The following is a 17,269-nucleotide window of genomic DNA, read 5'->3' as shown; positions in this document are numbered from 1 at the left end:
TTTTTTACCTTATAATAAAAAAAATAGATGCCTGTATCAGAGCTTTCAGGAGGTTGTGGTTTAATACTCGTGAGAACTTACAATGAGACGTTTTGGTTACAGATTCCAGTAGTGATGTGTGTTGAACTTATACCATAAATTTTGTTAGATCCACTATTAAGATTTCAAAGCAATGCTGCTCCATCTTGAAATGAAAGGTGTTAAATGTGGCCTATTTTTCAATTAAATAATTTCTGTACAGAAAGGAGAACCTACATTTCTGCTACTTAAAAGCAGTTTCATTTTTGCATGGGCATGTGACATATTTTTGTTCCCATATAAAGCTTGGTACTCATGTATGCTTTCAGCATTCATCTTCAGCATCTTCAGGTACTAAAAGGAGAGTGCTTTTCTTTCCACATAGCAGCTGTTTCCTATTTATTTTCTAACACATGCTTTTCCTCATTTAAAGGGAAGCAGTCTGAAAAGTTAAGATCCCCATTTCAATTCAAAACTGGTTTGCAAAGAAGTCAGTCAGAGCTTTTTCACAACAGGATTTACTCCATTTATCACTGCATCTCATGAAAGGATTTCAAGCAGCCGCGTGTTCCTTGCTTTCCAAGGCAGGATAGTTCATGGAAAGGGAATCACAGAGTGCCATGTCTCAGGTCAAGCTTGCAGGAAGGGTATGATTCGTGCTTTGATAATCTCTTCTTCTGGCACCAGCATTTGAATTCTTTGGAGCTCAGCTCAGGAGCAGCTCTCTGCACTGCAACCTGGCAGTCAGGCATATTCAACACTTTCTGTTCACATTATTTGACATATTGTTGCTGTGACTGGTTGACAAATGGATTTTTGGCATAGGAGCCACTTCTGTTAAGTTCCTTTTCCTTGTATCTGCACCTCCAGGAAAATGAGCAAGTGGAAAAAGAGCAGGGCAAGGAAGAGAAAGATGAAACGGAGATGCTGCTTGAGCCTGAATTTTCTCAAAGCAGCAACATGCCATGCACTAAAAAACAACTGCTTGTGGTAAAAAGGGCTATGCTGCAGGTTTGGGGATAATCAGGCTTGGTGTAGAGCTTCTGCATTTGTTCATTCCCTACCGCTACGCAGGCAGCATATCAGCATGAGAGTTTGTCCGCTGAGAAGTGTGTAATTATTCCTACATGAAAAGCCACAAGTCAGCTGTTAACCTGTTTGGCCTGAGGAGGTGAACTGTTGAGACTGTTCTGACGGGGTGGCTTTGTGCTTCTTATTACACGTGGCAGATAGCAGTTGTTGGGTGTCCTGCTGTCTGCCAGTCTTCCTGAGGTTACCAGTGGCTCTGCATGCAATTGCTCAGCCAGTTGTAGGGAGACATAATCTTGGGACTATGCTGGCAGCAGTAAATCAGATATATATGATAGGACAAATATGCTCAGTTGTGCTCCAGTGCCCAAGAAACACTTGATTCATAATTTTTACTCCTGATTGATATGGAAATGTTTGGGAATCGGGGTTTTCAAATTTTCTGCTAATATTTCTGAGACAAGGGTGCTTGTTCAGCGTGCCTAGCAGTATGGGCATTAATGGCATCAGTATACTGGTTTTTACTCGGGGACACCCTGCTTAATCTCTGTTTCTATAGCAGAGGAAGGCTTTTACTTTGAGACCAGAGCAAAGAACTGCCAAACTAGTGCCTACACATCTTCCAGATCACAACAGAGTTTGTGCTTGAGAGACTGAAAGATAGATGACACGCACTAGCTGGACGCCTGGAGGCAGCAGAGTGGATATGTGCCCTGAATTATAACAGTATTCCCTGTTTTCTATAAAGTTTATGAAAGTGAGAGGAGAGGTTTGCCAGTGACAGAGGCAGAAATCCAGAGGTGAGATGAGCAGCTTGTAAGATATCCCCTCCTAAATAATGATCACCTAGGATGCATTGTAAGCATAGCCTGCGTAGCCTGCTACTTCGGATGTGCTGTTGGGATATTCTGGGGAGTTGTTTGTGTGTGCTTTTATAGTCTTTTATGAGTTGGTGGATGTCAGTCAAATGTGAGGCTATCTTTTATCAATCCCCAGGATGTATGTGAGTGAGTGCATGCACATTGTCCTCCTTCATGAATTTCAAACGTTGCCTGTCTTTCTTCTATCTTTCAGTGTACAGAGAATTAGAGTGTCTGGTATGTTGCCTTAGACAGCTTTGTTGTCTATGTGCAAATTTTTGTTATCCTGCTTCTATGGCTTTCGTGAGTTTTAAGCACGGTACCTTTTTAGCTACATTGGCTAAACTTTTAGCCAATTTAATTGTTGGAGCCTCTCAACCGATAGACAGGTTCCTTGCCTGTGGATTACATTTAATGGATCCTTTATAGATAAATAATGGTTTTAAAACAGTGCTGTTTTGGCTGATGGGGGAAACCCTAAGAACATTTGCAACACTAATAATGCTACAAAATGGAGAAGTTCAGCTTTGTGAGGATTTGAGCTTACAGGAGAAAGTCTGATGGTCAGGTCGGAGACCTCTCCTCCTGAGAGTAGTTTGAGAGCTACTCGTTGCTGGAGCTGCATGGCTGCAAAACAGCGCTTAAGCTGGTCAAAGGACTCATCTCCTGGAAAATTTGTTTTCATTGCCAAATTTAGCTGTAAGGTCTTCTGGTCTTATTTAGGACCAATGCACCGAGTCAACAGTCTTCATAACTTCAGCCCTGGTGACAGGGTCTAAATGAAAAGAGAAAGTGAGCTGCAGGCAGTATGTAACTTCCTAAACCCCATCCTGTCCAGACTTTTGCTTCTCACCTGTGGTCTTAATCTGATCTCAGACTAGCAAATACCTTCAGATATAGCAAATACCCTCACAGAGGGGTTGAGGTTGATAGGTCATCTTGTTCAAACCCATGCGCAAGCAGGGCCACCTAGAGCCCATTGCCCAGGACCATGTCCAGCTGGCTTTTGGTGGCTTTTTCCAAGATAGAGACTCCAAAACTGGACAGCCTGTGCCAGTGCTCAGTCACCCTCACAGTAAAAAAGTGTTTCCTAGTGTTCAGAAGGAACCTCCTGGGTTTCAGTTTGTGCCTATTGCCCCCTGTCCTGGGCACCACTGAAAAGAGCCTGGCTCCGTCCTCTTTGTACCCTCCCTTCTGGTATTTATACAGGTCGATGAGATCCTCTTGAGCCTTCTCTTTTCCAAGCTGAACAGTCCCAGTTCTCCCAGCCTTTCCTTACAGGAGAGATGATCCAGTCCCTGAATCATCCTTGTGGCTCTTAGTCTTTTCAGTATGTCCACATCTCAGTTGTATGGAGGAGCCCAGAGCTGGACCCAGTACACCAGGTGTGGCCTCACCAGTGCTGAATAAAGGGGAAGGATCACCTCCCTCATTCTGCTGGCAATACGTTGTCTAATGCAGCCAAGGATACCATTTGCCTTCTTTGCAGCAAGGGCACATTGCTGGCTCATGTTCAACCTAGTGTCCATCAGGACCACCAGGTCCTTTTCTGTCAAGCTGCTTTCCAACCACTCGGCCCCCAGCATGTACTGGTGCATAAGATTGTTCTTCCTCAGGTGCCAGACTTTGCTTGTTGAACTTCATGAGATTCCTGTTGACACATTTCTCCATCCTATCAAGGTCCCTCTGGATGGCAGCACAACCCTCTGGCATGTCAGTCACTCCTAATTTTGTGGTCACCTGCAGACTTGCTGAGGATGCATTCTGCCCCATCATCCAGATCATTAATGACGATGTTAAACAGGACTTTGTCTTTCAAGGCTGCTAATTAGAAGGAATATTCCTTTTTTTCTTAAAACGTATTAAAAACCTGTCTTTTTGCAGTACAGTGTATTTGAGCAAATTACTTTGGTTTTGAGTTATTTACAGTAACTTATACCCTTAATTTGGCAGGAGGGAGGGATAAAAGGCTGCCATCACAACAGCATGTGGTGCTCAGACAAGAAAAAAACCACACTGGTCTCTAATTTATATAGTAGTAAATAGCCTTCAGGAATGCTAAAGTTTGTTCCTGCTCAAGACAGCACAATAAAGCCAGTGGAAGTTTTGCTGGGGGCTTCAATGGGACCATGATTTCACTTAAACATTTCAGAATTTAGGAGTTCCATTAAAATGGTGCTTAATGAAATAAGATAGCAAACAGCAGAAGTTAAGAGTTGAGCTGATGTTTATGTCACAAGAAGCCTAAAAGTCTCGACCACTTTAGCAGCTATTACGCAGCAAGTGGCAAGTCAGCAATACTACATTAATGTACAGCTGAAAAGCCTATAAACCCAAGTGAGCAAATCATTTTCTATTTCCTTTTTCAAGTGAGAGACCTGTGGTATGGGCTGTAAAGAAACAGAAAATGTAAACTTTCACATTTACAGAGAAAGGGTATACTGCAACAGATGTAGGTAAATGCATCCCTATGTGCATTATTGCAGAAAGTTGTCAATATAATATGAAATATAATCTTGCTAACTTTCCTTATGCTAGGCAAATGAATACAGAAGAAGAAAGCAGTAAAGGTGTTTCAGCTTTTTTGTTAAAATTTTTTATGTTGTTTCTCCTAGAAGGAAAGGCAAAATAAGAAATTTCAGTGGGTGCTTATTTCTGGTTTTGTTTCCTTTTGTTTGCTTTTCTGTGGTAAATTTGTGTAATATAGTTTTCCTGAAGGAAATAAGGAGCTGATATGCTGAATATTTTGAAATACCTGCATTCATTGTTTGCCTGTTTCCAGGGAAGTAAGAAAAGGAAGGTAATTTTTCCAAGTAACATGATCTTGGTACTACAATGTTTTTAGGAAGTGTTGAGTTTTCAGTCATTTTGCACGTTGTAGTGGGCTCCTCATGGTCATGCATCCTGTATAACAATTTACAAAAGAGATCAAATCATACAAATCACTACTTACGTGACCAAAACATTTTGCAGGCTGGGGTAACTCAAAACCCAGTCAGTGGTTGCTCCAAGAATTGCCTATTCCTAAATGTCTTAGACACTAGTCCCTTCTGCTTTTTGGAGACACTTTATCTCCTAGTGTATTTTAGCAGCAGTTTTGTCACCAGATATTGCTTATTTTCTTTTGTTCAAATACTAATTTATGATTTGCTATCAGAATATAGCAAAATTTCCAGTAAGGAGCTGGATTGCACTGCTTAAAAATATTTTAGTGGATTATGAAGAAACGAAATATTCTCCATTACTTTAAGCCTTTTAAGTTATCCTTTAATTCTACCCCCTTTTTTGGATTATATGATTTCACCAAGAGAAATCTATGGCTTCTACTGCAGAGAAGGTCAGACAAGAGGATTATAATGTTTTTTGCTGGTCTTAAAATACATGAAATATATGAAATAGTTTTACCTTGTTAGAGTTGACTTTCCTGGATGCTAAGTAGACTGTCTTGTAATGAACATCATGCTACAGTAACTGTTTAAAGAGAGCTTAAATGAATGGACCCTTATAGAGGTACAGTGAAGATGCTGTGAAATATTTTTCCTATTTTGTGTAACCCACTGGCATAGGTGGGAAGAGGTTATTTGTTTTATGTATTTTTCTGATGGGATCTTACCTATGTGAAACTTAATTTGTTTGAAATTGCACAATAAGGGAAATGGTCTATCGTTGCCAATCATACACAGTTTTGAAATTATAGGAGATAGGTTTCTGGATTTTTGTAGAACATGAGGGAAATTATGTCCTTCAACTACAAACACTACCTGTTTTGTTAGAGCAATATCTCTTTCATGCAAATCAATTGTATGGATTCCTTATGGGGGTCACATTTGCTCTACAACTACTTATACCTCTTGGCTATGAGATCCTTCCTCTCCCTGACAAGATTTTCTTCCTGTAAATATATTTGGTATTGACAAATGGAGATCAGAAACCAACACATTCTCAGGTCAGTTGATTTAAAAGAATTTTTTTTTAAAAAAGAAAATATAGTTATTTTTAGCTGTGGGCACTGAGTTTTAATTCCTTGTGCTGAATTATTCCCTGTTCAAGAAGATCCTATTTGTTCTTTGCCTATTTCTAAAATTGTCAATACCTGAAATAATCTAGACATGGAATGACTCACTCAGCATAGATTTATAGCCATCATAGATAGTAAGATCTTTGAAGAAAATATTATAAGACTTGTTTTTTATTATGAATGAAATCTGATGCACTGTCCTATGGTGCAAAGTTCATACAGGTTGTTTTCTGAGTGAATCCTGCAGGCAGAGAGTTGTTATCTTTCTGAAATAGTAATGCTTCATTCTGTCATAGGAGTCTAAACTATTTCTGCATGTTGTTGAACACACTGAACCTGACCAGTTACGGCTAGGGATTGATTGTAGGTATATTATAATTTTTTCTCTAACCACAAAAAAGGCTTAATTATGGAAATTTACGGTTGAAAAAATCTGGCTACTCTGTGATATTTCATTCCTAAAACAAGTGTCCTCGTGTATATGTATATATAAAAATAAAAATAATATTTTCTTTTTCTCTTCAGACATGTCTTGGTCTCAGTAATCATGTCATAAAAATTAAAAAGTCAAGTCAGTCAAAAGGCAATTAGGATTTCTTTTCTTGTCATCAGGATAAAATTTGCCCTTTTTGTTAGTACTTTGATTTCTGCTTTGCAGACAGTATATTGAGCTGAGGGATAGTATCACTGATTAACATGACAGTAGCTGAACATCATTTGCCAGTGTATGCAGTTTCCCCTGATGTTCTTATAAGTTCAGCCCCTATTTCTTTCAAAAGTAAGGATGATAATTTATGAAACTCAGTTTAATGGAAGGATTTTTTAATTGTTGTTAAAGAATGTAATGTAGAAAGGTGAGTGCTGGCTAAGTACAATTCATTTTGAGGTTTTGTGTGGTTTTTTTATGAAAGACCACGCAGTGCCTTTTTCAGAAGGCAGAAGTTCATTAGAAATCTGATTTGTGACATTCACTAATTGGAAGCTGGACAAGAAAGCCCTGAACTTAAAGATAAGTATATATGATTATTTTCTTCACAGAAGGTAGTAGGATAAAAATACACAGACATAATAGAGATTTGATTTCCTGTATGTTGGGCTGATAAAGCAAAAGCCTCATATGCCAAAGTATTTAAGATTTCTATCCTAAACATAACAGGAATACCTTTGTAAGCATAATGTCTAAAGTATTCCTCCACTTTTAAAATGAGAATTTGTAAGCAATCGATGTGGACAGTATATTTTTTCTTTCTTTTCCTAAAGCTATGTCTCAGATACAGAGCTATGTAGTATACAGACAAATGAACATTGCATATTTAAATCTTTTTGAAACTACTGCTTCGAAGACAACTCTATCCTGGTATCATACCTCAATACCTTCATATAGTCATATGAACTTTGTTTTACATATGGAATTTCTGGTACTAGAGGAAATCATGTTAGGTGATATGAAAGTAGGAAAATAAATAACTGTATAAATAGAAACTTGGCAAAACCTAAACACTATTCTAAATAATAGAAGTTAATTGTCATAGGTAATTGCCACCTCCAAGTCAGTTTTAATTAAGGTGATCTACAGATATGATAATCAGGTTTTTGTGACCACATATCAGACCTGAGGCTAGAAATGGACTTAGCAGCTTTCAGGCAGCTGGTCATCAAAAAAATAGATAAGGCACAAGGTGGAGATCTTTGAACAACTTATTATGTCTACATGGCACATCAAATGCTGTACAGAAAAACTAGTTTGGCTTGCAAAGCCAGAACACCTGTGTTAGCATAGCAATAAATGTCAGCTGAGTAACACACTCTTTCAGAAGAGCTAATTAGCACTTGTGCAGTTTTCCTGCTTGTAATTCCAGAGCAAGCTCCCTTAGTGTTTCCTCAGGACCTTTGTGTCATACTTCACTGCTCACACTGCACGAACTGTGGTCTTTTGAAGTGACCTTGGTGTTCCCATGGATCCACTTCTCCATTTTCTATCAGTCCGTTTTGCATGAGTTATGCAAAAGAGGATCTCAAGTGTAGACACCTATGACTTTATCTATATGACTGTAGGTAAAATCATGGCGCAAGTGGCCCTTAATTCTTGGGTTGCACAGAGACAGAGAGACCCAAAGTGCTGGGTCAACAAACTGTCCTATCCAGTCTGAATGGAGCCTAGAAGGCCCCATGAGCAGGTCTGACTTGGGCACCTTATTCTAGGCTCTGCTGCCTGTAACCAAAGGTGGAGACTGTGTATAGCAAGAGCTTAATGAAGATATTTTCTTCATCATTGGCTGAAACAGCTGTGGACTGCCCAAAGAAGCTGAGGGAATAGGAGGTCAGTAAAAAAAGATGCCAAAAGCTTCGAGCCAGACAGAGGTTTTTTGGAGGAGGTGGAGAGAGCTAGACTTTGCTAAACACAAGATGTTTCCAAGATTAGGGATTTAACATTTTTTTTTAAATGGGGGATAAAAGTCCACTGCATCTTTCTTAGCATTTTGTCCCCAGGTCTAAAATAAGAAAAGTCCATCTGGTAAAAATTACTTTTTCTGGATTGACTTCCTGATCTTGGGGAAGTCTTAGACATGAACTGTATAAAAAAAGTTATCTCACATGGTATGCCCTACTCTTTTGTAGTCATATCATTGAAAGATCGACACTATTCATTTTCTTTAGTAATTTTATAGTTATTTTGACTTTTAAGCCATAGAGTATGACAAGGGATATTCAGTATCATCTAAATGAATTTTGTAGCATTTTGGAAGAATATGACTGATGCTGCTGAACAGCTCTAAAGTTCCAAATGTTTAATTTGGAAGGTATGGTAAACGGCTGTAAAATGTAAAATTTTCAATTAGCTTTACTAATGAAAAAATCTTTCAGTTAACCCTAGAAATGCAGTGTTGAGAATGACAGTAGTGGGTTTCGGTACATTACTGGTGATTAATGGGAAATTCTTCACCATTTTCTTCCATTTATAAAACAGCGTTACATCTTTTTTACACCTTGTTGCCTTAACAGTGTGTTATTACTTACATAAATGAAAATTTTCAAGGATAATTCTGTGCTGAGAAGATGAATATCTTATTTCAGCCCTCTGTGGGTTACTTATCACACTGTGTCATACCTACCAGAAAATCCTGTTAGGATATTAGCTGACCACTGTAGTTCACTTGCATTCAACCAACCTGTTGGTTAAAAGGGCTTTATGGGGAAGAGGTATGCATTTTAGCCTGTCATAAATTTTGCTTTCAGTAAGTAGATAAAGATGTTTGAAAGGCAGAAAGTAAAATGTTTCTGATTTATGTTGACTGCATTCATTTTATAATGGATGACAGCAGAGCTTGCAAATTGGTCAGAAGCGGGTTCTTGCCCATAACCTGTTGATACTAGTCCATGCCTTATTTTGACACACTGGACTTTATTTCTTTCATATGTCACATGTTGCCAGAAGGCAGCATCAGTTGATCAGTGTGTGCAGATCTGGGTTGTAAAAACTACTCTCATGGTCCAGGTGCTACTGAAATCAATAAGAGTGACTGCTTTTTAAGAGACTTGAATGAAGAACAATTACCTGCTGCAGCTAAATTACGTTTTGTATTGGATCATCTCTAGGCTGGAAGCTGGTAAGCACAAAAGTGAGGAGGTGTAGAAATTAAAGAGCTGACATAGTGACATACAAAAGTACTGAGCTAACCTGTGTTTTGGTAAATTAGATCTGCACTTATATAAACTGTCAGAACTGTGAAAGGCATCTGAAGGGATATAAATTCAAAAACTTGATGCAGGGCTTCATCCTTTCCATCCTTCGAAGAAATACCGAGCTTTAGCACCTTGTTTTGTTTCTGGACTTCTTTACATCACTTTATATGTTATGAATTCTGGGCTAGGCTGCAAATGGAGGCAGTTCTGCTGAAGATGCTGCAGTCAGCTGAGACCTGACAAGGGCCAAGTGAGCTATGCTGGGCTATATAATTAATATTACATTAGAGGACACATTTTTACATTCCTAGTGTACCTGCAAATGCAAAATAATTAAGAAGTAGAAAACTTGAGGGAATCCAGAAAGACTTCAGGTTTCTGTCAGAATAATTACTCTCTCTAGAGTGTGCTTCCGATAACACCTCTGAAAGCAAAAATCCCTTGGGGTGGTAAAACCTTGTTCTTCAAGTGCACTGTTGTTGGTTGGTTGTCAGGAAGCACTGGGTACACTGGTTAGAGAGTATTTTGTTTGGTTTGATTCTCTATGCCTGCTGTCAGAATGATGTATTTAGGAAAGTTGCTCTACTTGGAAGAATTACATTATAGGCTCTAAGAGTCCCAGATGCCTCTGGGCACAGGCGTCTTAAAAATCTGCACCCTTTTTTGAGTGTTTTTGTAATTCATGTCTTTTTCTGTCATTTTATATCAGTACTTTATCACAAGACAGTCAGCAACAATATCCATTTTTTAATGTCCTGCAGCAGTGTTGTCTTGTCGTTAACTCTTGTCATATTTCACTCATTAGGTTTGAAAATGGAAAGTGACGAATGGCTGGAGTGGTTTTTTAATAACATGTCCCATTCTGGAGCTTTCTATAAGAGTAGTCAGTTTTCATTACTTTAAAGTGGGTTATTGAAGGGTTTGGGGTTTTTTTCTTAATATAAAAAACAAAGTTGGTAACTTTGTCATTCTGGTAGAATGATAATCACAAAGAGAAACCCTTAAAAAAATTTTGGGAAAAATATTTTAAGAATATTAAGTTGCCATTTTTGGTTCAGTCTTAATGTATTTAGCACCAGTGTGGAATAATCAAACCTAAAATATTTAGATCTTTCTCATATTCATGTGCCTTAAAACACCATTGATCGTTATACAAACCTATCAAAATTTTATAGCCAATCAGATTTTAATAGAAATCCTTTTTTTTTTTTGAGAAATAGGCTCAAGGAAGAAAGCATGTACTTTTTTGTGTTTAACCTGACCAGGAAATTCAAATCCAGATGTCTTCTTAAATGTTAAGACATTTGAAACAACAAAGAGGCTTTTTTAATATATATATATTTTTAAAATGGGTTACTTTTGAAAGAAATTTCAGAACCACATTTGCATCCTAATTCTAGCCCATTTCCTGGGTCCACCTTTAGGCAGACTGTAGGGTGGCATTTAGGGATTTCTGGGGTAGAGAAGTTGTTGGTTCTAGCAGAGCTACTGAAAAGTACAAGGGAAAGAGATGAATGGATTTTTCACTTCAGCAGTCACCAGCTGGCAGATCGGCTCCTTGGAGCACTGCCAAGCAGCAGTTTACAGCAGCCCTGCAGCTGCTCTAGGCTAGACTGGAACACGACTGGCATGAAGCCACCTTCAGCTTTGGACAAGGACTCAGCCTTCAAATTGGCAAACAGATGCGTTGGGATTGTGGCTTTGTTCACTCACATCTAATGCTCATAGAATGCAGTTGGTACCCAAAAGTTCACCGTAGAAAATTTTGCATGAAATATTTACAGGAAGATAAGAAGAAATAGGTTAAAAATAAAAGTTCAAGTTTTTCCAAAGTATTTTTCTTGTTGATGCTGCATGTGTGGTTTTCACTTTTCTGGATTTCATTATTTTTCTTATTCTGACCAGATCATGAGGAGTCTAAGTACCTGTAAAATGGGCCAGCAAGAAATCTTAGTTGAAATAGATTCCTATAAACTAAACTACCTGAATCAAAAAATGATCAACAACGTATAATTCTTTCAACCTGCACATTGGGATTTTTATAAAAATATTTGAATTTTAGCAGAGAATAACTTACACAAAATTTAAAGCAGTATTGGAATTTTTATTGACAATATTTTTGGGGAAGAAAATGTTTGAGGGGGGGAAGACAGGATTTCTTGTTGATTTTGACTCCTATCACAGCACTGTTCTCTCTTTTCCCTATGAGAATTTGTTCTTCAGTAAATTGTCATAGATAACAATGACACTGTTGCTTTTTGGCACTGTTTCTGTTAAAATATCTCTTCATTCCATGACTAACTATGCACCTGATAGAATGAGTCTGCCTTTCCTTGTTAACCACCTGTGTCTTATTGCTGGAGATAGAGTCAAGCCAATGTCTTAGAATACTGATGGCATATTCTAAATTTCTATTGATGTTTTAAAATTTAGGAACATTAGATCTTAATTTGACACCACCTGATATTTCTTTAATTATTCAGTAGAAGGGGAATTTCAGCAAGTTATAGTTTCACAAAACTGAGTAGGACCTTCCCTCACCACATATAGATTATTAAATTGATTATTTATTGAGATATACACACACACTGTCTCCCTCTGTTCACCAATGACCAGAAGCAAATATTTTGGAGACTTAAAAACTCAGCATGTATTTTCTAAAATGAAAATATTTAATGTGAAATACAACCTTGATAAAGAAGAGGAATGAAACACCACAGTGCCAGATATTCAAAACAGAGCATTTCATCAAGATCAAGTTAAAGCAATGTAAAAAAATCATGTAATCATGCTGTGTACCTTTTACTGGTATGTAGTTTCCGCAATATGCCTTGCTTTGAGCATGCTTCTGCATTCATTTTCAAAACCAGTTGTTTCTTCTGCATTTACTTGAAAACCTACCTTGTTGGTACAACTTGTTTCACAAGAATTTTTTCCCTACAAGTTCTTATTTTTTATTCTATTTCAAGAGACAAAAGTAACTGCGAAGTCATTCTTAAGACTGTAAGACAACTTGTGTCTAAGACCTCCAACAATGGTCATGCTTCTCACTGAAGTGGCCTCTGTATCCAAGGCTACAAGCATCTGCAGCAACATGCTTAAACTCTGATTATTCACATCATGCTGCTTATGACTGAGTAATCTCAGTGAATGAAGACAAGAACAAGGGTAGCAGCTGTTTAAACCAATAAATTATATGCTTTTGCTGGCACTTCAATAGCAGCTCTAAGACAACTTTTTACTGAGCAGTGTATACCACCATGAAAAGCTCTGAGGCATTTTTATTAAAACAAGTATATACTGATCAGAGTGCAGTATCAGTGCCTATTTTTGTCAGTGTTTGGGGGAGGTTATTATTCCTCTTAAATATATTGTAATGTTTTCCATTAGTTTAACTTCAATTCTCAGACAAAGAGTTGAGTCAAATAATCAAACAAACTATTTATAAGCACATAGAGGAAAATGAGATGAACAAGAGCCAACATGGATTACAAATCAAATCAATTGCCAAACCAGTCTAATTTCATTCAACAGCACAGTAACAGGCCTTCTGGCTAGAAGAAAAGTTGTAGATGTCAGATTTCTTGGTTTTATTAAGGCTTTTGATACTGTTTTATAAACATGCAGACTAAATAAAACAAATAGAAAGTAAATTGGAAAACCGTCCTTTGAAATTACTTACCGATGGCACAATGTCAAAACAGAAGGCTACAGCAAGTAGAGTTTATGGTATTCAATACTATTCATACTACCTGGATGATGGTCTAGGGAATATTCTTATTAAATTTACAGCTTACATGAAGTTGGGCAGGATGGAAAACATTAATGGATAAAACTGGAATTCAGAATGATCTTGATACCTTAGATAAAAGATCAGAGGAAAATGATGAAATTCAACAGAGGCAAATGAGGAATTAGGTCTGTGTGACAATAATCAGCTGAACAACTTAGTACTAATTTTATAGAAAAAATCCTGGAACTATTGTGGAACCAGATGAACATGAGTGAACAGTTTCCGCTGCTGCAAAATAAAATTACTAACCTCAAACAGGAATGAGTTAAAAAGAAGCAGGTGAAGAAGTCCTTTATAGTATTAATAGCACTGCTTCTTCTAGTGGTAGGGGATTGCCTTAAGTACTGTACTTTTGGGCCATCTACTTCATGAAAAAATGTGGAATTACTGAAGGGAATCTATAAAGAAGACAAGTGTGAATGACTCAGAGTCTAGAAGAAGACTCCTGTGAGAAAAGATGAATGTGATATTTTTTATTCTAAAGCAGAGAAGATTTAGGGGTAGCTTGACAGCATTCCTCAAAGACATAAACAGGTATTCAAAGATCAAACAGCAATTCTTTCTTCGTTCCATGGTAGGGAGAGAAGAAGTAGACTTGCAGCCAGAAAGATTCAGTTTAGACATTAGGAAGATCTTTCCTAAGATTAAAGGTAATGTAATGAAAAAATTTAGCTGAGGAGGCTGTTCACATTCCCTCAATGAAGGTCCTTAACAGCTGGTTAAAAAAAAATATGTCAGGAACAACACAGGGATAAGCTGATGCTAACCAGAAACGTAGAATAGACTAGATGTTTCATCATGACATTCCTCTCAGTTCTATGATATAAATCTTTAGGATGACAAAGGGCGTAGGGTGACATATGGTAGTTCCAGAAACATTCCCTCACAAAAAATGCAGGGATTTTGGCAGGACATCGAATTTGCCTCTCTTGTCCCACTAGCAAGATTTTATTTATGGGTATAGAAATAAATAATTTAACTTAAAGACAGGTCTTCCCAAGAATTCCCTATGGAATTAAATTGAATTTCATCTCATCATCTCAGTGCTGTAGACATGAAAACTTAAGTGATGTTTTCCAGAAGTGTTTTACTCCCATTTATGAGTCTGGGTGCAATCAGCACTGAATTTATTGTGAAAAAAATGTTATGCTAGTACTAATAATTTTTGAAAATGCCATCTCTGATGCCTAAAATGCAACACTTGTATCCAAAACTGCATATGAATCTGCGTAGAAGCATGACCATTCGCCTGCCTGCACTAAAAAAAGGATGTAAGCTGTTTAAAATAGAAATGCATGTGAAGTGATACAGATTGTCCTGGAACAATATATACAAGTTTCTTATGGAATCATGGAAACATCCTGAAATATTTTTAGCAAAGTATTGTTGTAAGGCTTGGGAGTATTTTTGATTCTCAGCTTTGTTCTGCAATGTCAGAGCCCATATACCAATGTAAATGTCAAGAAGCTGCTACTATGTCCTTTTGGAGTTCTGTTGCAGAAAACCTGTATGGAGTAAAATTGGACTTTTGTTGCAAATGATTGTCAGAACTAGGTGCTTTGACTAGTACCTGGGAAAGTGTGACAGGGATAAGACAAGGGCAAATATGTATTCTAAAATAACTTAAAATAAAGCATATTTGATGCTATTAGAATTTCCTCACATAACTACAGCTTAGTTACTGTCACCTGACTAGTTAGAAAAAAAAAAATCAGAGTAGCACTAACTGCAGTGTAAGTTAAAGATTTTCTTGAAACATCATATAGATCTGGAGAAGTTAATGAAACACACCCACCCACCCTCTTTTTTTTTTTTTTTCACATACAATATTAGATGACAAAGGACAGTAGAGTTTTAAGTAGGTTAAGCCAAGAACTTTTGGAACTCAATACCACTTTCAGATATTTAATTCTTATTGGGGAAATTGGTGTCATATGTGTTTTGTAACAATGTATAAAGAAGTGAAGCTTTCTTACAAAGCCATATAGGCTCAAAGCTCAAGTTCCTCTAGGGATCAGAATTCCGAACATTCATAGCTTGTCTAGTGCCATTCCTCAGCCACAAGCACATCTCCCTGTGATCCAAGTTCCTGGGCATCACCTCTAGAAGCTACCTAGCACAGTCAGTAGTGGAACAGATAGAATCCTGCTTTGACAATATTAGCATTTTCCCCTCAACACTTTATTTTACTTTATACACTGAGAGTATATTTTTATAAGGTGCGACAGAAGGTCCCACAGCCCCGTCATGTCCTTCTCAGCCAAATGTTCTGTGGAGGACAAAATGAGGCATCATACCAAGTGCACGCTGGAAATCTGCAGTGATCTATCTTGCCACATACAGATAAATTCTCCTCTGTATTCTTAATCAGATATAAATGCATGCATGCTCACACAGCATCAAAAGTTGCTAACATCCTGGAGTCCTTCTTACATTGTATTTTTTCCAGGCAGCTGAAATAAAATTATTGCTCTTCTCTGGCAGAGCATTTTGGTGTGTATTTAACTGTAAGTACACAACAAAACACCCAGATTCGAGGGACAATGAAAATTGAGTGTGTTCTGAGCTTAACCAAGGTATGAAGGTATTCACAAAAGATGCTCTTTAAATTTTGTAAGTATTTGAGAGTATTAGGAGTTGAACTGTATGCAATCAAAATTCTTGTTTTTTCATCACGTGAAATGCTTTTGAAAATCTGTTTACAGTTCATGGAACCTTTTTATCTATTTATTACGTTCTGAAAAAAATTTGATTTAAATTTGATTTAAACTATTTTTTTAAAGAAAATGCCCAAATCATTACCTATAATAAGCATCTTTCGATATTACTTCTGTCAAATACGAATGAAAAGTACTTCTATTTTATGCTAGCAGTGCTTAAGGAGTTGTACCAGCATTTGAATTTCGTCTTTCATTTTAATCGGCCAGCCCCATGTGCTGTCCATCTGTAGTGAGGAGTGCCTTATACGCTCTGTGTCATTTTCCTGCTACATTCTATTACTAATATTTTTGGGTTGGTGTTTTTTTTTTTTGTTTCCCCAGGCTACATATCCAAACAGAACGGCGAGTCAAAATCTCAGCTCAAGGGACAGAAAGTCAGCACATACTCCCACCGAGGACCCTTTTAGGTACTCATCAGGCAACCAAGCAATGGCCTATGAAAGCAAGAGCTGTCAGCTGTCTAATTTGTGCCTGAGCAACCTCCTGAAAGAGAAGGAGATTGTGGAAGTCATCAATCATACTAAAGGCACGTATGAAACCCTCGCTTCAGAGGTCACCCAGAACGGTTTGGCCACTATGGCACCAAGTCCAGCAAAGCCAGCATCCAAGGCAGACAGCTACCCAGTGTTCTCAGGAGCTCCAAAAGACCAAACTGCTGTACCTCGGCAGTATACCACTTTCACAGGGAGACTCGGACAGCCTCCAAGGGGACCCATCTCTTTACACATGTACAGCAGAAAAAATGTTTTTCTCCACCACAATTTACATACAGCAGAGCTACAGACTTTAGGTCAACAAGATGGGTAACAAGGTGCTTGTATTCTTGCAATGGAAGGAGAGCTGATTAAAGAGGAACATAAGCTCTCTGAGAGCTCAGTCTTGAGTTTTCATCTGCTGCTATTTTCATCTGAAAAAATAAAGTAAAAAATTAACGTTGTCTGTAGGTTCCATACTTCCCCATCTGGGACTGTGATGAAAGGATGAACTAGATCGTTAAATAACTAGATTGATATGTCATGCGAAAGTCACCATGGGTATAATAAATGGGACCATTTGGCTCTGGCATTGCTAGTCCAATATTGGCTAAATATTTTTTTTTTCCCTCTATAAGCCACTATCATTCCCTGAAGTTCTAGAAAGTGATCTT

The 17,269-nt window shown here is 37.7% G+C and overlaps 1 protein-coding gene across 2 annotated transcripts in view; it reads left to right on the top strand.

Annotated features, from left to right (window-relative positions):
* CCSER1 (coiled-coil serine rich protein 1) overlaps window positions 1-16,929 on the top strand; it is a 628,555-nt gene extending 611,626 nt beyond the window's left edge. For both annotated transcript variants that reach the window (XM_074148037.1, XM_074148036.1), the window contains one exon: window positions 16,444-16,929. In XM_074148037.1, coding sequence (XP_074004138.1) covers window positions 16,444-16,929 — 486 coding nt within the window. The remainder of the gene's footprint in view (window positions 1-16,443) is intronic.
* The last annotated feature ends 340 nt before the right edge of the window (window positions 16,930-17,269 follow it).

The sequence above is a fragment of the Numenius arquata genome, chromosome 5 (genome assembly GCF_964106895.1).
Source record: "Numenius arquata chromosome 5, bNumArq3.hap1.1, whole genome shotgun sequence".
NCBI lineage: Eukaryota > Metazoa > Chordata > Aves > Charadriiformes > Scolopacidae > Numenius > Numenius arquata.
This window is presented reverse-complemented; position numbering and strand designations above follow the sequence as displayed.